The sequence below is a fragment of the Serinus canaria genome, chromosome 1A, assembly GCF_022539315.1.
Source record: "Serinus canaria isolate serCan28SL12 chromosome 1A, serCan2020, whole genome shotgun sequence".
Lineage (NCBI taxonomy): Eukaryota > Metazoa > Chordata > Aves > Passeriformes > Fringillidae > Serinus > Serinus canaria.
The window spans coordinates 42,852,335-42,877,982 of NC_066314.1; the positions used below are offsets into that span (position 1 = coordinate 42,852,335).

General features: G+C 39.3%; 2 protein-coding genes across 5 annotated transcripts in view; one reads left to right on the plus strand and one right to left on the minus strand.

Annotated features, from left to right (window-relative positions):
- PLEKHG7 (pleckstrin homology and RhoGEF domain containing G7) overlaps positions 1-4,474 on the plus strand; it is a 29,000-nt gene extending 24,526 nt beyond the window's left edge. Inside the window, exons 14-15 of the mRNA XM_050969906.1 lie at positions 2,753-2,850; positions 4,360-4,474. Coding sequence (XP_050825863.1) covers positions 2,753-2,850; positions 4,360-4,467 — 206 coding nt within the window. The 3' untranslated portion in view covers positions 4,468-4,474. The remainder of the gene's footprint in view (positions 1-2,752; positions 2,851-4,359) is intronic.
- Positions 4,475-6,219: 1,745 nt separating this feature from the next.
- The window catches only part of EEA1 (early endosome antigen 1), a 66,863-nt gene continuing 47,434 nt past the window's right edge, over positions 6,220-25,648 (minus strand). For all 4 annotated transcript variants that reach the window (XM_050982868.1, XM_050982861.1, XM_050982852.1 and 1 more), the window contains 8 exons: positions 24,327-24,509; positions 19,101-19,286; positions 18,536-18,667; positions 16,600-16,785; positions 16,065-16,303; positions 14,507-14,627; positions 14,061-14,159; positions 6,220-13,020 (listed from right to left, as the gene is read on the minus strand). In XM_050982868.1, the coding sequence (XP_050838825.1) occupies positions 12,898-13,020; positions 14,061-14,159; positions 14,507-14,627; positions 16,065-16,303; positions 16,600-16,785; positions 18,536-18,667; positions 19,101-19,286; positions 24,327-24,509 (1,269 nt within the window). In that variant the 3' untranslated portion in view covers positions 6,220-12,897. The remainder of the gene's footprint in view (positions 13,021-14,060; positions 14,160-14,506; positions 14,628-16,064; positions 16,304-16,599; positions 16,786-18,535; positions 18,668-19,100; positions 19,287-24,326; positions 24,510-25,648) is intronic.

A 25,648-nucleotide genomic window follows, 5' to 3' on the forward strand; every position in this document is an offset into this window, starting at 1 on the left:
GCTGGTTGACCACCAGCTGAACATGAGCCAGCATGTGTCCAGGTGGCCAAGCAGCCCAGTGGCATCTGAACAACACTGCCAGCAGGACAAGGGAAAAGATCTGTACTTGGCACTGGTGAGACCACACCTCAAATTCTGTGTCCAGTTCCAGGTCACTCTCTGCAAAAAGTACATTGAAAATCCAGAGTGTGTCCAGAGAGGAGCAGTGAAGCTTGGCAAGGGTCTCAAGAGTAAGTCCTAAAAGGTGTGGCTGAGGAATCTAGGGATGTTTAGCCTGGGGAAAATGGGTGACCATCATCACTCCCTACAACCACCTGAAAAGAGGCTGTAGCCAGGTGGGAGACAGCCTCTACTCCCAGGCAAGCAGCAATGGCACAAAAGGCCTTAAGCTGCAGCAGAAGAGGTTCAGGATGGACACCAGAATATTTTCACAGAAAGGGTGGTTAAGGATTGGAACAGGCTGCCCAGGGAGGTGGTGGAGTCAGCACCCCTGGAAGTGTTCAAGAAATGACTGGAGGTGGCACTTAGTGCTGTGGTCTAGCTGACATGGTGGTGTTCAGTCAAAGGTTGGACTCAATGATTTTGGAGGTCTTTTCCAGCCTTAAGGAACTGATTCAGTCTAACGCTGCCAAGATCACAGGAGCCTCCTATATCAAAGAGAATGATAAGAAATACAAATCTCTGGGCTCCGGGGACGTCCTAATCCTAAAGATTGAGAGGAAAAGCTTAGGGAGCTACAGTGCTCTGTGAGAAAGCAATAGATAAGGAAAATAAACCTTGAGTCTGTAAAATTTATGATAACTTTGAAATAAATGCACCCAGACTATTTAGCATTCAGCATCAATGCTGAGAAGATAAAAAAGGTAAGCAATAAAAGGCACATTACTAAAGACAAGATAAGGGGATGAACACAAAGAATAATAACCTCTTTTTAAAACAGGTTCCAGGCACTGTCTGCCTGCCTAATTAGTTCCCCTACCAAACCAGTAGAAATGGAGTAAATGTATGAGCTGCCTCTTGCCTGCAGGTTTGAGGGGAGGGCAGCCTCACATCCCATGTAAACCCAGACTGAATGCAAATCCAAGGCCAACAAGGCCTTGCAAGGCCTCCTGGGTGCTAGAGAAGGCAGTGCAGCCACCCTCCAGTTTGCACCTAACAGATTGGACATAAAACCATAATGGAGATGGAAATAATATTTCTGGGATTTTTTTTCCAAGCCAGCAATTCCCATAGAGATTCCTAACCAGGGTCCTTCTATCTCTGTGATCCAGCTGCAATCATCAGAATAGAAAAAGCTGCTTTTTGCATTCCAGCCTAGGCTCTGTCCCCTGGTTATGACCCTTCCCTGCACCCTTGGCCTCATTGCTTGACTTCTCTCCCATATATTCTTACCAGCTTTATTACAGCTGTAGCCATGGCAGTCTCTGTTACATGTAGTCTCATAACAGTTTGGAAGCCCCATCCTAAGACAGGACCCCTTGGGGTGAGGTACAATAAAAACAGTGAGAAAAATTACTGTAGGGAGATTGCAGTTCAGATTCCCACCATTCTGTGTAAAACAACAAGCAAACATTCCAATGTCAACAGAAAATATCCCATTGCAGGAGAAAGAAAAATATTTAATATTGTCTGGAATGTGTGACCTTGGGGAATGTTGCCAATATATCTGCACTCTGAAAGAGACTTTTATTACTGGTGGCACTAAAAGATTAGTTAGCATATTCTCAGAAAGGTCATGTGATCCATCACATGAATCAAAAATGAAGTCCTAACTTTTGATCTAGCAAGTACTTTTGCTTCTGTTAGTTTGCTGAGGGTTGACATCACTTTGAAAATAAACAAATCTCAATGCACTAGAAAAAATATATATGTTGCAATATTCTAGAAATACCCTTCTGGTAGCAGGCAGGAGGCTGATAATTATGTAGGATAATTCTTGTCCAAAGCTTTCTATGCATTAGTGAAGGGATAGAAGATAAAATGGTGCATTCATAACACCAGGAAGGTACCCTAGGAGCAGAACTACCTGCTAACACCATGACCTTGTACAAGAGATATAACTCTACATGTAAATACAATAGTAGGAACCCAGCTGTGAAGGTTGTAATCAGCAACATACATTCTGTTGAGAAAATCACTAGCTGATTTAAGCTCCCCCTTTATTCCAGATGTGTGACATTGGTGTCACTTTGTCCCCTTGCAGAGAAACACACTACATGATACCCACACAGTCACCCTCAGGAAGAAAAGTCTGGCAGGAAACAGAGGCAACATGCCTGGCTGCTGGCAACCAACCAGGGCATGCCCAGGAGCACCAGCTCAGGCACATACCCAGGGAGAGCCCAAAGCCAGCACCAGCCTGAGTGCAGCTACTGCCCCACGTGCCAGCCATCATACAGACTTACCTAAATAAAATAGGACCTCTCTTTTTAATTTTGGATATTTGCTTTTCTCTAACTTCAGTTATTATTTAGGCCACTTTGAAGGGAAATATTTCTTAATGATCCTCAGGCAGACTCAAAAACATCTTAGCTGCACCATGATGAAGCAATTAAAATAAAACAAATGCAAGTAGAATTAAAGTTTTGAAATAAGAAAGCTTCCTAGACAACAAAATTAACTCACCCTATGAGAGTGCAATTGCCCTTTTAGAAATTAGAAAAGATTTCTTTGATCACAATCAGTGTGATATAAAATTGGACTGACAGTTGTATGAGGTGCATTTATATCACTTTTTTACATTTTTCCACAGTCTTCAGCCTGCGAAATGCTTTTCTAATTCAGCATGAGAACAGGTATCGGCAGTGCATAGCACTCTTCTTGCTACAAGCTCAGACAGAGACTGCCAAGGTAGGTAACACATCTTTTTTTTCTTCCCTAATTACATAACTATGCTTTACCTAAAGGAGGGTGGCAGCCTAAAAGTGGTCACGCTGTGATAAGAATCTCTTACAGTTGTAATACTTGACCAGAACTAAAACAAAACAAAATAACACCCCAGTGCTCTGGCTCACATATTTGTTAGAGAATTTTTGCTGCTGAACATGTTCCAGTTTTCTATCAGGGTGGTTATCAGGTCATATTCTTGTTGAAAAACATTATCCATTCTGATTGCAAAAAAAAAAAAAAAAAAATATCCATTTCTTGTGTCACAGAACATGGTCAGCCCCTCCAGAGCAGTCAACACCAAAACAACCCCCCCCCCCTGCACTCAACTCACATACAGAGGTACGCAGATCAGAAAACTGTCTCATGCTCATCCATTCAAAACATGCATTTTGCAATTTCAGACTGAACAGATGGTATGATTAATTCCACTGTTACATAAATTTACCCCTCATTTTCACACCATGTCACATTCCTAGTAACAGCACTCTGTATAACATCTGAAAGTGTGTCAGGCACTTCGCAGTATTTTGATTTCTCATGTAAGTTGAATTTCCCTCTCTAATACTTAATGAACAGAAATTTGATTACCACAAATATTAATTCTTACAAGTAAATAGTGGTAGACTTGTTCTAATAGAAACACTAAGAGAATTCTTTCCATTTTCTAGTCACTGGCTGGTACTTTGAATAGCTAACCACTCACAAAGTCATTACTTTCTCCTGTTACTGAAATATGACCTTCCTTTTCCAAAACTGCCTTCATACCAGGGCTACCATCTTCTCAATATTATAGAATCATAGAATAGTTTGGGTTGAAAGGGACCTTTAAAGGTTTTAGTCCAAAGGATAAATCCTCTTAGGGCTAGTCCAATGTCTAATCACAGCAATTCAGAGACAAGTCAGCTTCTGTCACCAGACTATCTGGACTAGCAGAGAGAAGGAACTTACATATTTGAAATTATCTCTCCATCACTCCCTGTCCTCATACCTGGATGACAGCAAACATAGACCTGAATGCTGTCAGCACGATAACAGAAACTGAAATTCAGTTGGCAACACATGGCAGATCTTGGAGGGGACAGAACTTGTGATGCTGATGGGACTGAAGCTGCCTTAATCAGAAAAATGAGGAACTCAAACTACAGGGACAGCATTAATCTAATGAATAATCACACAGAAAGGGGTGAAATAGCCTGCAACAAACCTGACCATTAAAAACAAAGCATTAAAATCCTACATTCCAGTCAAAATAGGAAACATTTGCTGGAAATCCCTGGCCCCAGACACAGATTCCATCAGCCTGAACAATTGGGAGATCTCAGTTGTGGGATAATTCATGTTTCCTTCAGCAATTATGAGCACAAGCCTGAAGAGAGGCTAAATAAAACTAAAGGCTCTGGATGTTTATGCATCTAACTTACTGGAAATTTTTTAGGTTGTGTTGGTTTACAAATATTTTTTTTGTTACAGAAAGCATGGATGTCACAGATAGAAACAGCAATCTCCAATTACACCACACAACATGAAACCAAGAAAAGCACTGCTTTCTGCTTTCCTGTTGAATCCTCTGAAATTTAATAATGTCAGCATTGCACTGACAGAGCCAGTGGAAGACTATTGTGGTGATAATATAGTTATTTTATAATATAAATAGAATACCTTAGGTCTCTGAAGTTAACAGATTTCTGACTTGACAAAAGTATGGCGCATAGACCACACCGTGGAGGAATAAATTGGAGGAGGGGAATGAGCCTTGCAACAAATGTATCACTCCTAGATGCTCCTTTGCTTCACCTAGGGAAGGTTCTTGCCACCCAGGGAAGCTTTAATAGAGCTTGTCATTTCCTAGAAAGCATGACAGGAAAAACCCCTATGTTGGTAAGGACAACTCATCACCAGAGAAGTTTAGAAGGGTTATTGCATCATTCAAACTGTTTTAATAAATTTTATTAAATTAAAATTGTGTAGGCATAGCTTCTGCTATTTATGTGTCTCTACCCACTAGCCTGTAAAACCATGCCAAGATGGTTTTTGCATTAATACTGAGCGTGTGTATATATGGATACATATGTATGCACTTACCTGGTCCAGTGCTCTCCAGATACAGCCTGGTCACTGTGATACACAACTTCCTGCTCTTCCCCTGTGTCTATCATGGGCAAGTTTTTCTTTCCTGGGAAAGGAACAGCCATCAGGCTCCATGCCAAGTGCTGAATGTGTGAAGCAGGAGGGAAGAGCAGAGTGCAGACAGACCTGCACCAGGGCATCACACGAGCTGCCAATGCCTTGCCACAACTTGGCTGACACAGCTGTGCTCCATCTCCCTGATCCCATGCTCAGCTGCACACTGCATCACACCGAGGGCTCACCAGAACCTCACAGCATCCTGAAACCAGTGCTGACAGAACAGGTATTTCAGGCTCAGAGGAGTCACACCTGACAGACTAAGGTGTGTGCTTTGTGTGCTGGCAGAAGGGAGAGGGTATTTCCCTTTGCACAATTTTTAACAAAACAACCTTTAGAACAGAACAACCTTACTCACATTACCAGATGAGACATTCCTGGCCAGCATGTCTCCAAGGAGGACAGGCCAGGGGAAGGAATATTTACACACAGGCTTGTCTTCATGGAGGAGCAAGCTCAACAGGCTCTTCTGTGGTGTCAAGAGAACGATACCTCAGGAAGCAGATGAGGGAGAAACTGACTTCCCAAGTCCAACTGCCTTTGAGAGGAGACCTCTCTTCTCCATCTTTCTCCATATCCACACAGAGCTCCTGCTTCAATAGCTAAACATGGGTTGTTTGGGTGTGCCTCCATAATTCAATAGTGCCTTTGTCACAGGACTGATCTCCCACTTTAACCATCTGGCTTCTCTCTGCAACACAGTTCCACCCTGAAAGAGCTTTCCATTTCACAAGTGAGACCTTTATTGGTCTAAAAAAATAAAACAAGTGCTACTTTTTGAGTTTTCCAGTTATGCCAATTGTCCAGCTGCATCGACTGTGATGTCAGAACACAGCTAGAGAGAGAAGGACTTTCACCAAATGTGGGATACGTGGCAGCCTTGCACAGCTATTGGGAATGAAAAGACTACTCTGAATTTAACCTGTGAAAAGAACAGATTTGAAAAAGAGTCATTATTACTGTGTCCAAAGGCATGTCAAAGCCTTTGTTGCAGCTTCCTGCAACTCTAAAAAACTGGAACATTTAGCTTGTTCTTACATGTGTGTAAGAACAGCTCGTCTACATTTGTTAAACTATATATCCACCATTTCAATGTGGCTTTGCTGTCTGAAACAGAGCAAGGTAGTTTTGAATGATATAAGCTGGTCTATTAGAAAGGTCTAATTTTTTTATTATTATTAATAGTCATTCCTTTAACATATTAGAAAACAAAAATGACATTTCAGTAACAATTTGTCATAGTTTACACAGAACCCGTTGATGCATGGTGTCACCTTCCCATTCAAATCCACAGCCACCTTCCAGATCAGAGTTTAAGAATTACAGTGCACACTGGACTAAATTCTTTCACAATGTAAGGCACAACTACATGATTACAAGTAGTAAACACAAACACTGAAAGCAGAACTTAAGTGAATAAAACTTCAATTAAAACGAAATAAAACCAAAACAGACTCATGCAAAAAATCTATCTACACCTACCAAGATGGTATGATCCAGTTTAGAAGTACAGTACTCTGTAAGTAAAACTGCAACGTAAGTCTTTTATAATACATTACTTCTAAATACCAAGTAAAAACTTATATTTTTTCCATTTATATTTTATACAATTATACAGAAATTAAGCTGTATGAACAATATTCACATCTGCAATAATAAACTGATCATTAAAAATCAGAAAAGAGGCAAGTGAGACCATGTGATTTGTGGCACACATCCATTACTGAACACCATTCATCAAGTTCACATCTCGAGTACTGAAGAAAAAAAACATGACCAAGTGAATGGTACATTTGGTGACTGAGCCACCTGTAACCAAATGACAAAGCTCCATACAAAATTGATTTTATCCAGCAGACCTTAATTATGAAAGCTTGTGGTTATCATTTATTTCCTGTCCAGCAACTAGAGTTTGCAAGGCTGAAGCTACAGAAGTTAAAAGAATTTAAGAGAATTCACAATAACTTGAAACTGTTGGACTATTTCAAATACACATTAAAAAAAACCAACTCAACTGTTTTCCTTTTTGGTGATAAACTTTTGCAATTTTGGCATTCACTATAACTTCTACATAACATGACCATGAGAAAACCTTATTACACTTACCTAATATTTGAATTTCACATTGAGAGGTAGCTTAAATTAAATCTTATGTGATGGCATCGAATGGGGGGGGGGGGGTGTGACCTTATTTTGTGACTTTTTTTCTTTTCTTACAAAAGTGACTATTTCTATACAAGCAGCATTTTGGACAAATTACTATAAAAAGTTTTGTTATTTGCTAACCCAGCGAGACGTTCTTTCAAACGTCCCTTTTGTGCCAGGAATCGAGCTCCAGCGTGATACAATGGAGGACTTTGCCATAAAGCCAACAGCAGTAGCCTGGACCTGCCAGCACTGACCTGTTGACATATAACAATGCACATCCTTTCCCAGCCCTCTTTACCCCCCAAAAAAAGCACAAAATACAGACAAATTTGGTTTTAGTGTTAAGTTCCTGTTACAGGGGGAGGGAAAATAGGAAAACGTGCCTTCCAGGCTCCTGCTTTCACACAGCATTGATCCAAAGGAGTAGCAGGGCTTCAGCAATCTCAAAATGCACAGACACTTCTCTATCCACTGCATAGTGAGTGCATAGCAGCTACAGACACTAGGCAAAGTTTATTACATAACCTAGTACCTACACTCTTCATTATTGGGAATTTAAGTGGTGTCTAATATTCTCTCTAAACATGCAAACTTTTTTATTTAGTGTCCATTTAAAAAGAAACAGAAAAAGTACCACAAAACCCAAATTTGCATGGCAGGATTTACATGCAATTATAGCTGGTCTTGAAAAGTACATCAATTAGTCCTTTTGGAGAGGCTACTTTTGGACAATAGTTTTAAACTCATTCTAAAATGGATGCTGAGGTCAAGACTTCAAAACCAAAGAAAAGGACAACAGGCAAGATCCTTGCAAATACAGAAAATTCTTTTTTTTCCTCACTTTATAATCTTAAAATTATGTTCTACAAAGACACGTGTGTGACTAACATGGTTTTTGTTACATGTGCTCTCAGATGATGATTGTGTTTTTGGTAAAAGGAACTGTGAGTGCAGTTCTCCTTAGGGCCAAATGTATCCAGTGAAAAATCCAGCTGATTATAAACCGGCTGTCCAATGACTACAGCTAACACATGCAATGCAAATGATGCCATTTCACTTACTATAGATTCTCTTAGACAGCAAAAAGTGCCCAGTGCAAATGACAGTGTTGTTTCCTAGTTCTCTGAGAATATGAGAGCAGGAGAGGTGGTACTTGGAAGAGTAATTTATCAGTTTCTACATATTCAAACCATGATATCATTCTTCTTGGCATTAAGAATCTATTTGGACTTCAGGTTCAGAATTTTTCTGTCCATCACTGAGTACTGGCCATAAATTTTTTAAGTTTTGTAACAAGTATTTGTTTCCACTCCATGGTGAACTGACACTTAACAAACCAGAGAAGCAGTTGAGTTTTCCAGGTTCCTTTATGAATGTCACTTCTCTTACATCTAGCATGAGAAGCTCAATTGTTCTGGTTCACGTAATACAAACACAGAGAGGTTACCTCATGCTTCTGCTCCCAAACCCCTTCTTGCTTCACTACAAAGAAAGCTTTTCCAGTGAGGATTCACAAACAACCCTAAAGGTCCCAAAGCCAACAAAAGCAGTTAGTCATTGTTCTTGTGTACCTTGTGCTCCACACTCCATGGCAACTTGGTTACTTGACACCTTCCAAAAACAGAGGCAAAAACCCACATTTCACCCTACAGTCTTAGACTCCTGTGCCAGAGAGTGAAGCCAGCTGAAAAATGAGATCCCTCTAAACCTCTTGCCTCTGTTGGAAGCTGCAGCAGAAAATTCCTTTTGTCTCTTCATCTCCAGACAGCAACTTTTCCTACTGTGACTCATTACTTTTATCCTCCTCATTCAACCTTTGCAGAAGGGGGAAGATTACATTAGGGAGTACATGGGGAGAAGAAATAAATAACAGTGAAGCAGAGCCAGCTAAGATCAAAAGCTGCCACTGACCTCTGCAATGCTACCTGTCTCCAGTATGACGTACTGCTGACAAAAGGCCAGAGTGGAACAGCAGGATTTGGCATCTATGGGGCAAAAATGCAAGGGACTGCGGGTCTTTGACTGGGAAGAGATGTGCTGTCTCCAGGAAGTTAAAAGGACCTCTCCCCACCCCTAGTAAGACCATCCTTTACAGGCTTACGAAAGCTTCTGTAGCTTATCTCTGCCCACGAAGCAGCAGCTGGTCTCTCACATTCTGTTCTTGCAGCAATTCTGAATGTGGATGGAGTATCCTGCAGATGGGAGAGTTTCAAGAACAAAGCCCACACTTCACTGTCCCATTCCTGATGCCAGAGTAATGAGTGGTAATCAAAGACTGCTTGAGGATCCCACAAACCTTCTGGTTTGAGTGCTGGTTTTGCCATCATTTTCACCTCTTCCTCCATAATGGCCACTTCTCAGGGAATCAGAGCAATCTTCCTGTTGCTAGAAGCTGTAAAAACACATAACTATGCATCTTCCAGTTCCAAGAGTCAGTCTCTTCTGCCATTTTATTAGTTTTCCCCTCTGTTCCTGTGTCTGCAAAATCAGTGAATTAAACTGTTTTGCCTGGAATCCTTTATTTTACTGTGGTAAAAGCCACCAGGCTTTTTACTTGGTTTTCCAGTTACTTAGAAGGCAGTGGAACAAAAAGCCCACATTCCTACTGAAACATGCCCATCAAAACAGTCACTCTGCAAGCATATTTGTAAACACATGGCTTTTCACCTTCCAGTTTCCCTTATTATGGAATATTTTCTTCAGCTTGAACACAGCTTCCAACCTGGCAGTGAAGCCAAGTATTAGAGTCAGTCTACCATCAACTTGTCAACAAATACAGACTAGCACTAAGAGCTACAAGTACAAAGCAAGGAGCGTAAGACTCAGCAATGGAGTCATAAATTCACTTTTCACAGTGAAAAGCTGTAGAAATCATGATCTATTGCTGCAGAATCAAAACTCAAACATGAAAGTTTCTACCCCGCTGTTCCTCCAGATTTTAACAATCCTTCTTTCTACAAATGTGCGTTCAAAAAGCATTTCCATCCCCTCTAAAAGCTGCTTATATAAACTAGCCAGCAAAAAGCAACTTTCAAAAATCAAGCTGGTTTTGCCCCTGAAGCTGAAGAGCTCCACTTCAAGGTGTGATCTGCAGTCAACCAACTGCACTGCTTCAGCAGCCAGCTGAGAAGGGAGACTCTGTTTGTCTTTACACAATGGCATCCCAAAAGGCTGAATTAAGAGAGCTTCTAGAGCTACCTTCCAAAGCTTCTACCACTGCAGAACTCTCTCCTGAGCTTTCACATGCTCCCAATTAAAACCAAAACACCTAAACACAACTGAATCTCCTAACCAATTTCCTAAGTCCCCTGAAAGATCTCCATCTTCCTCTGCCTCGTGTTTTGATAGGCAGCTGTGGGAAGTTTCTCCCTTCCTGCTCAAAATCCCTCCTGTTCTGTGTGGTTGTCCTTCACCCAAAGAACAGCACAAGGCTCTTGTGTGTTACACAAAAGGGCAGAAAGCATCGAGGCTGGAGCACAACTGTCACGTCTCTACTTTTCCCACATTTCTGAAGCCAGACAAAGAAAGACTCTAAAGCAATTTTTTTGGTTTCTCTCAGTAAACAAATAAATAGAAAAAAAAAATTCCCAGAGGCAGAGATTCTGTTCATATTTTCTATTCAAAAGATTCTTATGTCAAACAGTTACACTGAAGAGGAGAAACAGAGGCTCTGTTCATATGGAATTGTTGCAGCAGTTTTTCTTTTTGGAGCAAGCAACTCAAGTTCAAACCAGAAAAGCAAGTCAGTGTTTTCTATGAACCACAGTTGTAACCCAAAACCTTTTACAATGACAAGAACAAGTCACATCATTCAGCTGGCTTTTGGGAAATAAGAACTGAATTTTAAGAAAACTCCTTGACAGTGCAAATGTAGAATTTGCTGGGTAAGTTAAAAGGGGATATGAAACATATAGATCACTACTTCTGAAGTAGAAGGATGAAGTTTCTTCACTTGACAGTTAATCAAGACATTTTTTATAAAGAAGACATTTCTTCATTCACATATAGAGCTGTAACTAGATAAAAGCAAACAAATCTTCCTCATGATGACTAAGCTACCATCATTGTAACAGAATTTGATTCCTAGCCTCAGAAAAGAAGTAGAGGAATTCAGAACACAACTTTGTTCTCTGAACAGCTGGCCAAACTTGATAAGGTATCGAAGCATTTGAGGGGTGGAGATTTTATTAGGGTATTTAAGACAAAAAAAATTCCTAAATGTTGGAAGGCATAACCCCTGCTTGGAAAAAATAATCTTAAGGGTTTTGAAATACCAGATACAAAGGGAAGAAAAGTTAGAGACAGGCAAGCAAAAATTAAGAGGTGCAAACAAAATCACAACAAAAAAAGAAGTATGGAACCTACATGAACTGTACAAGAAACTTCTGTTCCCAGTACAGAAAGGATGAATAAATATTTATAGTCATATATATCGGCCTCTTTGTTAGAGCTGTTGGCTTATAACAAAGCCAGTTTTCCATTCTAAGCAGACTAAATCATATAACTAACATAACACTTCAGAGCCCCTGGTAATGGGGGTCAGATGGAGTAATGGAAAAGTGAGGTTTGTTAGGTGTTACAGGAATTCAGCTTCTTCCACCAAAAGATGAGGGAAGGGACAGAAGAAAAGGCCAGAAAAACTACAGCTGTCTCAAAAAATACTTTTTCTTAGTTGGATGCCTGGCTTGGAAGGTCTGGATGTCCCTTAGAACAGCAGTGATCTCTCAGTGCTTCCAGGGTATGGGCAGGGGCAGAGATGTGCTATAGGCTTCTACCAGAATTGTTTTGTTTGCTTTTTAAAACCCACATGATGTAACAACAAAACAAGGGTTTCTTGATTATTAAAATGTGGCAACCAAATTTGTAAAAGTGAAATCAATTGCTATGGGATGAAATACTGTAATGTATAATATAATATTGCTACAATGCCAGATAAACTTTGTCTCATCATTTGTTCACACATACTCTCTCAAAAAGACAGCTGCACTCACACACCAACTATGCAATACAGTATGTGTAAAGATATTCCAGCACCCAAGGGCTGTATTAGATAAGGACTTGGGTGCTGACACTACAAGTGGGCAAATAAGCTGAGTTGAAGTTGTTAAGTCCAGCCATTACCCTCATTGTGGATTTCAAACTTTAGAGAGAAAAACACAAGAACCAGAGAGATAGAAAAAAAAACCCAAAATCACAGGGGGTTATAAAGACCATCAGAAACACAATCAAATGCAACAATTAGTTATGTTTTTACAGCAACATTTGATACATAAAATCCTCATAAGTTTTTGCATCTTCCTTTTTCTTTGAAGGAAACAAGAATAAACTTCAATATCACATAAATGCTGTTTCTCTTGAACAAAAAAATAAAAGATAAAAAAATACATTGTTACTCCTCTGTTTAAACTTTATTTACAAATAACTGGATATTTCTAATCTAGACATAAAAGCTCTTTCCATGATGAATGTCAGTAAGCTATGAATGATCTGAGCCCATGTCTCACAAAAAAATACAATAGTTTTGCTTGGTATCAATAAACATTTTAAAATATACTAGATTTTGCCAAGTGTTACAATCATTGTCCAAACTGAATAGTAGTCTGAGTGCTGAATGAAGTGCATCAACAGAAATAGTAAATTTTAGTGTAGCATTTCTTTGTCACTCACGATAGCCAGTTATCCTTGCAAGTCATTAAAGCAAGTATCACAGACTCGGACAGGCTTCTTGGAAGAAGGAGTTAAGGCATTCTTTGCTGAGCACTCAGCACAAAAGATATTTCCACACTGTCTACAGTGATGCTGTAAAAGAGAAGAAACATACATGCTGAACATCTGTGGCAGAGCAGTGATCACTAATAGAGATCACTGTCATGTCAACTCTCATATTTCAAAAAACATTCAATTTTTAATTGGCAGTTAGATAGCAGAGAGAAGGTAATTTCAGTAAATCCTTTCTAAAAGATTTATGAGTAAAACATTCAGAAGTGCTTCACTGAGTCAAGAGAATATATCAGTTTCAGAAAATAGAAAATAGCTCATCCTCCTCTTGAATTTTTTCTCTTGAGCTTGTTCTGGTCACATGAAATGCATTCTTCTTATCTTATATGCAATTACCTGCTTTCACATTGAGAAGTATCCTTGAATGAAAGGATCCAGCAGCCTCTGTTCAAAGACTACCCAAGAACATCACCAAAATAGGACAGGCCAGGGGGAGTCACCTAAAACTATATCAGGAAGCTCTGGAAAAATGCACCTCACAATATCCCTCATCTACTTCATTGCCAAGTCACTTGCTGGAGGGGTGCTCATCTCTGAGTGAATGGCAGACCCCGCCAATTGATGCTAACATCTGCACTGACCACAGCAGCTTTTCAAACAAGGTCTGACTCCAGACCTAAAACACATCCAGTTGTTTCTTCTGTTCCATGTTTACAAATGTACAGTCACAAAGCACCAGCTCATGGTGATGCCTCATATTTTCACACATACCTAATTTCAACCAATTTACATTCCTTTTATATCCATAAATCTAGCTCAGATTGGTTATATTTTCTGTAAATATGCTTACAACAGTAATTTTGCCTGCTTGCTTTGGGGATTGAAGCATTTTAACACTGTTTATAAATTGATGCTGTCAAAATGGAAAAAGTATCATGAATAAAGCAAGCTCCACAGCCATTATTTTTAATATGCTAAGGCACTTTAAACAATAACTGTAATCTGAGATGTCTTGAGAATCACAGTACTATTCAGACCATTTTCTGAAGTCTATCCAATCCAAGAGCTTGAAAACAATAAAAATAGAAAATCACCATAGCCACAGAGTAGAACACACCTACCCTTCTTACTGTCACCGAAAAGCCTTTTCCACAGGCCATACAATTCTGTACCTCATTGTCTTCTGCCCACTTCCTGTTGAGAGCTTGTGTGTGTTTGATCTATACAGAAAATGTAAAAAAAGCATCAGGATTTTTAAAAAATGCATGTCTATTCCCTCTAACATCCTCTATTTCCACAGCATGCACTACCTATTGCAAAATAAAAGCACCAATTCTGTTGCAATACTCAGGGCTTATGGCTGTACAGAGAGGAAACCCTCCAAGCTTCAAAACTATAAGCAGACTTAACAACACACAGACAGAACTATGACCCTCACACACCACAAACATAACACCTTAATTCACTCTAGAAAGGCAACCCACCACCAAACTGACACAAATTTGAAATTCTCCTAAAGTCTCAAACAGAGAATTAACAGGTTTTATAGCTTCAAATCAAATGATACCTGCAATGACTGGTTTTCTCGGCCTAGTTCCTGCATTGCAGCAGTTGTATTGTCCAGCTTTTTCTTCATTTCTACAAGTTTGGCCTGAAGCTTTTCAATTTCTCCCTCACTTTTGATACACCTGAGGCAAAATAATAAACAGTCAGCTCAAAGCATTTAAGACAATGTATACTGTGTGCCCTTTGGGTTGGTTGTCAGTCTGAGAACTTACCCCCATAAAATCCAGCCAAAAAAATCCTTACTCTGAAAAGTTCTCGGATGCCTTAACTAGGAAAACATTCTGTTGTAACAATCAGTTAAAGATTTTACTGCTCCTAAGTATCTGCAGCCTATCAATACCTGGAGTTGTACCCCACACCAGGGAGAGTGCTGAATGCAGTCACTCAACAGCAAGCCCTGATAAATACCCCTGTGCAACAGGACACTCTCACAAACCAGCCTGCTGCTGCAGATCAGGTCAGGCAACAGGGCAGAAAAGAAACATTTTTCTTCTATCAAGGGAACCTCCCATCAGCTGAAACTCAGTTAGCTGCTCAAAGCCAAATTTCAAAGGGTCTTTTTCTGCCAAGCTGTAAGCAGCTACTGGATGAGTTCAACACAGTACAGCAAGGGATTGCCAAAGAAAGAGGATCTCACTTGAACTGATCCCATCCTTTTCCAAGGTCTACTGCTCAAAAGTCAAACCAGCAAGCTTGACAGTACCAACAAAAGCTTTCCCCTCTGCCTTCACCAAACATGTCAGGAAATAAGGACAAAGAAAGCTTCCTGTCTCACAGGTGTTTCTTCTCCCTTAGAAATCATTGCATTCAAGTAGCTCCTACTGCCTTGCAAGGCCTCCTGCTGCCTGAAGGAAAAGCACTCTCCTTACCTTAGACTTAAATATATTGTAGAGACAACAGCAGGATGGGAGTAAATAAGACTGCAGCTTTTCAGGAGGAAGGAAACGCCTCCTTTGTGAACTTCAGTCTATCTAATCCAATTACAGGCTCAGTCTCCTAACACAGAGTAGTGTGTGGAGATCCTATGCAAATTCTATGTTACTTAAGGGGTGTCTTCCAGGCTTCTGGATGACTAGGGCATGTACTCAAACTGAATCAAGGCATGGGAGCCTCAGAGTGATGGAGAAGGACAGTTAGCTCAGGTAAGAGAAGTTCTCCCCGCCAGACCCCACAAGATTGACACAACAGATGAGAAGCCACAGCCTATACACCTGAAATCTCAGAGAAGCCCAGTGGATTTGAAAAGGTCTTACAGATGGACATAAATCTTTGAGAGCAAGCACAGAGCTGTGGCTTTGGTGATTAGTAAAGATCCTGATAAGCCTGCCCTGTTTTCTACAGCACAATCACAAAGAGCACAGCTGCTTCCCAAACCCTCTTGCTGTGCTTTGGCAGGGATGACAGAGGGTTGCACTCTGGAAACTGCACCCGAAGCCCAGGCTCTAAGAACAAATACAGCTTTAAATAAAGCATAAATACAGAATCCCAAATCAACTCAAGTTTTTCAGTTCATTTAATTTCTCAAACTACACTTCCACATCATCATGACCACAGTTTACCTCTCCAGCAATGCTCTTCTCTCATCCTGATTATTCTGGACTGTTGCCTCCAGGACAGCGTTGTCCCCACGTAAATCATCTGTCTGTTTCTCCAGCTCGCTCACTCGTCTTTGGCTGCTTTGCCACTCTTTCTTCATGGTAGCCAGGTTTTCATTCAGGGCTGTGACCTGCATGGTGAGCTTGGTCTCTTTTTCCTCATGTTTCCGTTTTTCTTCTTCTTTGTCTTTTTTCTCTGTGTGCTATAAAAACAATGGAAAAATGAAAAACAAGCTTCCAAGCATTCTTTCCCTATTCCCTACATTTGAGGTAAAAAATCTTACTGTAATAGAATCAATACTTTTAATCAACATACTCTACTAGACAGGGCTGTCACCACACTGAATTTTCCTATACCATTAAATGCCTCAATAATTTTTGATCTTGTCCTTTAAAAGCTCACGTAAAGTGAAACTAAAGTCAACCCATTGCTTCCTTTCTGTCCCTGGAAAAATCCAAAAGTATGTTCACAAAACAGCAGTCTCTTTAACACACTAACCAGTTTGGCTTCAATTTCAGCACATTCTTTCTTCAGCTCCTCTTCTCTCTTTTTCAGCTGATCTTTGACAGCTTGATGTTTTTGCTTCTCCTGTTCCAGAGTAGAATTTGCATTATCTATTTTGCCCTGCAGTTCTAATTTCTGTTGAATCAAGAGCTGGTTTCCATCCTTGAGATTTGTCACCTCCTGTTAGGATACAGAGTTCAAAGTTAAAGTAGCAACACTGAAAGTGTAAACAGATTTAAATTCAAAAATACTGTAATTCTTTCCTAGGAGAAGACAGCAAAAATTTTTAGTTTTATCACTAGAAAAAAAGGTGATTTGCTAGAGCAAAATATCAGTGATTTTCATGATCAAAGATTTTTACCTTATATTATGATCAACATACAATTTTTAAAATAATTTTAAGGCATGTTTCTACTAAAGTACAGAGGAAGATCTGTTGAATTGTTTTCTACCACTCCTTGAAAAGAGGTATCCATTGTCATTTTGTAGGGACTGCTCTAAAATTTCCTTCGTAATGTTCTCTGTTTGCAATAATGAGGGTAAAAACTTCGTAATGACAATGTAAAACTGAATGCTGATGGAAGAAATTAGTTTCTATTAGTCTTCAGTGTATAAAAAATTACTCTGTTTTAAGCAAGTGGGATGATGTAAATAATGGCTTTACTTTTTCTTCTGTAACTGGACTCAAGTAGAATAGCTCATTTAATTTACAGAAATAATTTTCCTTAAAATTACACAGCCAGGGATATAGGTACTAACAGACTAATGGTGTGGACCATTTTCCATAAATCAAAATTCACAATACAAGTTAAAACCAAACCAAGGACAGTGAAAAGAACATAGCCTCAGAACAAGAGGATGCCCTACAGATACATATACTTCTATTCCTTGCTAGGAGATGGGAAACAGAATTTAAGTTTTTAGGAGACTTTCAGTCTGATTGCTTGTAGGGAAATGAAGACATTACATTAAACTGATATTGGTGTGCACACCTTTTACATCTTCATAAATTTTATTCTTTAGGATAGAGATATTAGACTACCTTTCCCCAAGCAAAAAGTACAGACTTATACCTAAAAATTACAGACCATTTTCTAAACAATGGAGAACAAAAGAACATCTGAAGGTTTTCAGTTATCTTGCTATTTTCTTTTTATTAGTGTATAGGGAATTGTACCTGTATTTATACTTGTACAACAATTGTGTGCTTAACAGATCAAATATAACTGCTAATAATACATTATGGAAAACACAAACTGCAGCCTTTTAGGAATGTTAGTTTTTATAGGGACTAAAAATCAGAATATGTAGAGAGTGGCAAGGAACAGTTAGTTTCACTGAAGACTAAAAATTATTTCATTAAAGCCTTCCAACCTTTACCCTTTTAAGAGCTCAAATGATTGTTATGATTTTGGAAGACAGTTTGTCTTTTATGAAGCTCCTGACATTTGCCTTTTTTGAGTCTTCCCCAACTGTGACTTTTTAAGACATTTTAAGAAACAACAGTAAGAGAGTTTCATCTCTACCATGCATCCTTGAGAAGTCCCAGATGTGCCTAGAATATGTGGAAAACTTCACCACTGTGATTCTTTTGGACAGCTTTCTATTTCAGAATAGTCAAGCAGGGGTATGCAGAGTGAATTTACAGTGGAACTGAAGAAAAGCCAGGACATACAACCCATCCTGAAGCTAAGACAAGTTATGCAGCCCAACTGGCTCACTAGGCCCTGGGGCTCAAGAATCATCACCAACCAAGACATCATTGCTGAGGGAGCTCAATAAAATCTGGGCTTTGGTTGCCTTCCCTGTACTACCAATATTTACAGTAAGCATCTTTGCAAAGCCATTCCAGATAACATCTACTGAATAGGCACATACTTCTCATCAGATAACCAAACACATGAAGAAAACTTAGTTTGTCTCAATGTACCTTCTCAAATTCTTGCTTGCAGGCTCTAAGCTCTTCACCCAGCTTGGCACTTTCTTTTTCAAGTCTGTTCCTAATTTCCTGGAGCTCTGCTGTTTTACATTTTTCATTAGCCAAATCTTTTTCTTTCAAAATCTTGAAGAGAAATAGAAATGCTAGAAAAGTTACCTCTTCCAAATTCACAAAATAAAAAACCCAACCACATCCAGGGCCCAAAAACTATTTGGTGACTTTGTAACTATGAAGAAACAACAGCCATGTATCTATCCACAGTTTGTAATGCAATTAGCAGCATGATTGCAGTCTTAGATTTAAAACTAATAATGTTTTCCCACCTGTCTAGACACAAACCTGTCTAGAAAAATGAAAGCATATTCTGAACCAAATTCAGTATAACTATCTCTTTTTTAAGTCTTTTCACCAGAGGTTCAGTAAAACTGTTATTGTTATGCACTACCACAGTGTTATGCTCTCAAATTAGGGACATAGTAGAAAATAATAAAGGGTGTCTGCATGGGGTGGATGTGAAATCTCCTGTGTGGAGATTTCAAAAGGTAGAGGCATTTACCCTGTCATTCTGAAGATCTTGTAGCATTTTGGTCTTCTCACCCAGCTGCTGTTCTTTCTTTGCTGCATCCTGCTCCAGTGCAGACTTAGCTTTCTTCAGTTCCTGAATCTGTTGATTATTGCTAGCAATTCGATTCCTGCTGGAAACTAATTCTTCTTGAGCTAAAGCAAGTTTTTCTTCTGTGGACTAATTACAAAGAGAGTTCTGCAAGTTATCCATCAGTATAAAGGTTACAGATATTAAACAGCCACTTAAACATTTTCCAAGTAGAAAAACTGCTACCTGGTGGGCAACACTCAGCTTCAAATGTTGACAGAGCATAACTGCAGAAACTTCCAGTTTACAAGTTTACCCAAAGTAAAAAAAAACTATGCCAGCTTAATTTCCAGGAACAAAAACTTACTGTACATATTCCAGCCTGCATCCTTACACAGACAAAAGGTGATAACATGAAGAAGGGCAAAGAACAAAAGGTAACTGCCAAAAATACACTTGAATTTGCTCACATAAATTTATTTTATTATCTAGGCTAATCAACTGTTCTATAACTCTAGACAGCTGTTACTGAAGCAGTGAAGCTATACTTTGAAGATTTCAAAAATCATTCAATGCTGTTTTTCACCAATGACTTAATAAAGTTAGTGCGAGGTCAACTGTAAAATTTTTTTAAATTCTGAAGTGAAATGTATAAGATAAAAATGCTAATATCAGCATAAAATGTTTCACAGTTTCTGCTGCATAAGCATTGTAAGCAATAAGTTTAAAATTTCATTCAAAATACAGAGATGATATTTTATCTCACCATTAGCTAGAAAAAGAACTTTGATTTATCTCTCTGAAACAGGTCCCAAAATCCCAAGAAACAATCCAAAACTTGCACCCAAAGCCAAGCTCATTCTGTTTTCCCAGAACAAAGTCTAACTTTGGGAGGTCTTTTTGAGTTAATATTCTGAAGGTTTTTTTAAACCTTCTAGCTTAGCTAAAGACTAGTTCCACTTGAAATCAACAAGGAAAAAACCAACTAAACAAACTCATCCTCCACTTCTCCACAATATTGGTATTTTATGTAAACTTTTGATGCTATGATACAGAAAGTGAACTGAGATTTATTATTAGTAATAAGTTTATTGCCTTCAGTGCAACGGTAAGTATTTAAATTCTTTCAAGACCAACTCAATTGTTTTTGAATTTCTTGCTTAAATATTAATCAAACCTCTTGTTAAATGTTAGTGGTTTTAAGAAGAACTATAAGCAGAATTTTCACTTAATTCAATTATGCATATGCTTTAGTTACTCCCATATTAATTTAAAAGCTAATTCATTTCTGATGCCTCATGACCCTCCTTTGTAATATCTAAAGTATTTTGCTTGTAGAGTCAGATTTAATTTGAAACAGCAGTGATGGAACACTGCTGATTCAACAGCATTTTCAAGAATCCCCATGACTCTTAAAAAGCTCACACCAGCTTTAAAATCAATTTTCAGACAAATTACTTGACTTGCTTTATGAGATATTAGAGTTTACTACCTAATTCTTTGAAAGGTGTTGACTGAGAATTCTTTGCAAAAAAATATGAAATGCTTTTGCAGTTTCAAGTTTTCAGTAGGGTTGGTATTTCAGAAAGCAAAATTATCTCACTCTGTCTGCAGTGGAATACCATTATTTTCCCAATACTGAGGGAGGATAGGAAGTCTAGCATCATCACATAACATCTTCAACAGTCTCTGAAGTTTTAGAAAGAATCATAGTAAAGCCCCAACTTTCATTCAGTTTTGTTTCCAGTAGAAGAAATGTGGTTACATCGAATTTGCTAACACCAGATGATGAAATTTGATGAAGTGGACAGTGACACCCACACACACTGGGTACTTCTCTCTCAACCCACACCTCAAAGTGTCTGCACTGTGCAGATCATCTCACTGTGTCTGCACTGAGGCTGAGACAAGGAACAGGTACTGAACAAAAGAGGCCAATCAGTACTTATTTGTGTAAATAAAGAGAAGTGCTAGGCTGGCTGGTACACAGTTGAAATAAATAAATATATTTAAAAATTACAGTTTGATTCATTACAGCTTGGGCTGTGCCAGTGCAAATCATAGTGCCAGCCCCAGAAATGGTCCTAGCAGGGTGGTAGATCCAGATTCATTCTACCCACATGAAATGCACAAACAAGCATTTGAGTCTGTGTGCTCCCTGATCCCAGTCCACAAGGATCAACATTAGATTATTCCTTAAATTGGATGCTAACCTGATCTCTCTTCATTCCCTAAGAAAAAGAGTTAGACTGACTGTGTGCAACTTAGGCTCTGACTTATACAACTGAGGTCTGGCAAGTATGAATTTGTTCCAGAACATTCACTGAATATATGCTGACAGCAATGCCAACACTGGAGACAAAGAAACATTCTTTTGAAAACACAGAAGAAACCAGGACTGACTACAAAAAGCACAAATGCCAAAACTCAAGAATATTTGGCAGAGCTCAGGAGATCAGATTTACAGAAAGTATTCTCGCACTAAGTCAAAATCGAGGCAAAAATAACAGTTTGTACATTTTTATTACTTCTTCTATATAAAAAATGCTTTTTTTACACACACACAAAAAGTGTGAATATACATACACAGATACTTGTGTACATACAAAAATTGCTTAGTATTCTTTTTTTAAATTATGTATATATCCTTTTTTATCAAAAACTACAGCTTTAACAAACGCTCAAATCCTTTTTCTTTTCCCAGTCACAAAGATGAAAGCATATGTGAAAGTTACTGTTAGAGACATTTTTAATCCAAAGTAAATTTGCAGCAAATAGTATCATAAAATTATAACTATATTGGCATTTCTGGGTTTATTACTTATTCTATTTTTTTTTTTTTTTTTAATGACAACACTTGCCCCGTGCCCTCTGCAGGACTCAGAGCTGCAGGGTTTGCTCCATGGCTCGGTGCTGCGCTGAGGCGCAGCTCGGGGCTCAGGCAGCGCTGGGTGTGCAGCAGCGAGCCTGCCCCGGAGCGCTCGGTCCCCTTGCCAGGCTCAGTCCGCCCCGCAGCCCAGCCCAGCCATCGGTCCCAGCAGCGCCTTTCCCCAGAGCTGCCGGCAGATGGCGCTCCGAGCACAGCCCAGCTCCGCCGTGCCCTCCCAGAAGCGGAGCACCCTCCGTGGCCACGCCTGGAAGCTCGGCCCCGCACCAGCGTGGTGCCACACCCCGTCAGCCTGGCTCGCTTTTCCATTTAAATCCAGCATTGCTGGGAGGTCATGACATGGTCTGGCCATGCCGCTTTGGACAATGCTGGCCTCCGGACAGTGCTGACTCAACACAGTTCCACAGGGGGTTCCTATCTCTGCTAAAAATCCTGCACTGACAGACACACAAGCTGACTCTACACAGGGACAGGTCTTAAAAACTTCCACCACTGCCTACTAAGAAGATTAAGGCCAATCTAAAGCTCAGTCTGCCCATCAGCTTTGGTTCCAAACTTCACACAAAACACACAGCTCTGGCTCAAATGAGCTACTTTTAATAGGTAACTTGCACCATGCAGACAGCTGATTTTGAATAGGCTGTGAAATTCTACTATACAGTTCTTCAGTGGCATTTTGATACTCCCCTCTCAAGACTAACATTTTCACTCTGAGGCTGTCTGAATGTGCTTTTTTCTTTTGTGGTCTTCTAAGACAAGTTATCGCTGCTTCTTTAGTTTAATGCTGTACTGAGGTAGCACAGCCACGATTAAAGTTCCACTCCCCACCTTCTCCCCCTTCCAGAAAAACAAAAAAAAAAAAAAAATAAAAAGAAAAAAAGAAAAAAAGAAAAGAAAAGGTGGCATCAATCAGACCTCACTAATCCTAATTAATATGTTTCTTACAAAATTTTTAAATCAAGCAAACAGCCTCCAAATTGGTACACCACTTCCGTACTTTAGAACCCAAATCTTCTTCAGGCTCTCTGAGCTCCACAGAAACTTACATCAGAGACCAAGTTACTGGATTGCTCACCTTAAAAATCTGGTTTCCCCACTGCCATCACCTTATTTTACCTTTTAGCATAGAGCTCTCCCTCTCTCTTGCTACCATCCCCATCTAAATACATGTGAGACACTTACTGTCCTATTTTACACTTGCCAGAACTAGAGATCATCAAAATGCTTTAATACCAGTACTTATTCACAGCTATTGTGCATCAAGTGATACTTTAATGAAAACTATACCAAAAAACCCCCAAGTTACTGAACACATCCAATGCTTCTACAGGCCACTCCATTACCAAAAGGTGATTTAAATGCATTGCAGGAAATAAACTCACAGATGTATATGTGCAATAGTAACAAACTGAAAGATGGAATATGCTTAAACCACCACTGCTTGTTAATCATGCAGAAGTTCTCCACAATTTAATGTAGCAATTCAACCATGGTGCACTGAATGTGAAGCTTCAATAAGCTGCAGGGAAACATGGCAGGTAATTTATCACTACAGAGGAGTAAGTCTAATAAAACTGCAGTGGCCTATATGTAAAGGAGGTATTTCTCTGTTTCTTAAAATAACCTGAATCTGACATTCAGTCTCTGTGGCACAGGATGTCCTTGGGACTTACTGAAGCATTGCCTTAGTACTGACACGAAGCAGAAGGCCAGAAAAAAGGGCCAAAAACACCTTTGCTGACTGGCTGAACTCTCAGCAATACCTCTTTAAAGGCACTGCACACTAATACAAAACCAGGTAACTTTAGTTAGGAATAGCAAAAACTTCAAGGACTAAATTCTGGCACTAGTATTCCAGGTAGGTGTAAGTTTGACACCTCTTAAAATCTACCATCAGCCAGGAATATTCTAGTTAAATCATCTGGAAGATAGCAGTTACTCAGAGGCTGGCAGACCTTGCCCTAATTAGCTATGCTATTTAAATTAGTTGAAAGCTACAGTATATAACAAAAAAAAAGCAACACTAAAAAATAATTCTAATGAATATGAAACCAAATCACCTTTCACTTTGCTGCTGCAGAAATGCAAGGGTATTTCAGGTAAACTGGCAAATCTGTTTGCCTTTAAATTAGTTTCAGAATTCTTTTGTCTCAGGGGAAGGGATTAAACAGCACTAAATTCTATATATAGCAGAAGAGATTTTTTTTTTCCCCACTTATATAGTTCTTGCATTGTTTCTTGGTCTTCAAAATGGATATTAACACCTTCTAAGTCACATATGACATTAAAATGACTGCAAGTACCTTAAGGTCTTGCCTGGTTGCCAGCAGCTCAGACTCCTTCCCATAAAGATCCAGCTGCAGCTTCTCCATGTTTTCTTTATGTTTATCATGGGCCTTCTGTAAGTCTGCTAGCTTGCCTTTCTCAGCTTTAAGCTCCTGTGCTGACAAAATAGACTGCTGTTGTAGTTTATTCTCCAGCTCTGCCTGAAACATATGCATAGGAAGTTTTAGTTAAAGTTACAGACAGTAAAGTTAGCTTAAGCATTTCAATAAAATGTATTTCTACTGTAAGAAGAGAATTTTGTTCTTCTTATGGAATAACAGTTCAGTAACTTGATATTTGTGATTTTACAGTAATATTTTATACCCAATTTAACAACAAAATTGAATTCACTACAAAACACAAAATGAAACATATTAAGACTAAACAGTAAAAATGGGAATAATGTTTCCAAGTGTGCTGGTTTTGGCTGAGGTAGAATTTTCTTCATAGTAGTTAGTATGGGGGCTGTGTTTTGGATTTGTGGTAGGAACAGTGTTGTTGTCACAGGAATGTTTTAGCTACTGCTTAGCAGCGCTCACACAGAGCCAAGGCCTTTTCCTGCTTCTCACACCACCCTATGAGCAAGAAATCTGGAGATGCACAAGAGTTTGGAGAGGGCACAGCCAGGACAGCTGATCCCACTGACTAAAGGAAATTCCATACCATAGGACATCATGCCCAGCTTCTGGAGCTGGCAGAAGAAGAAAGGGGAGGGAGTTTGGAGTGCTGGTGTTTGTCTTCCCAAGCACCAAGCAGCTCTGTGGTGCTGAGCTGATGGCTGGGTTAAACCACAACACCAAGACTTAATGTTTCCATGGGCTGAATAAAGCACAAATATGAACATGTAGCATTGGGCAGCCAAAGCTGGAGCCACATTTAACAGTGCATGGCATGCAGCACAACATTCCCTAATGTTGTAAGACATTTGAACTCTTCCCATTATGGTTTATGAGTTTTATACTGTCACTCAGATAATTTCGGTATAATATGAGAAGACTTGGTTTAAAACTGCCATGGACATTTTAAAACACTGCAGAGTTTGTCCAAAAATACTCTCACAAAATTCTACTGCTTTATAAGAAAATGGCAGCTCTTGCTTTGCTCCTGAAGCAAAAAACCCACATTCAATCTAGGTAATTTTTTCCCTTTCTTAAAATTCAATTCCTAAGGAATTCATATTTCAGCACTGGTTCTTTTCATTATTGCTGTTGATGTTGTTGTTTTTATCTCCAACAGCATCTGAAGACCTCACTTCCACATCCTGACCTTATAATTTCCAAAGAGACTACAGCAAACAGAG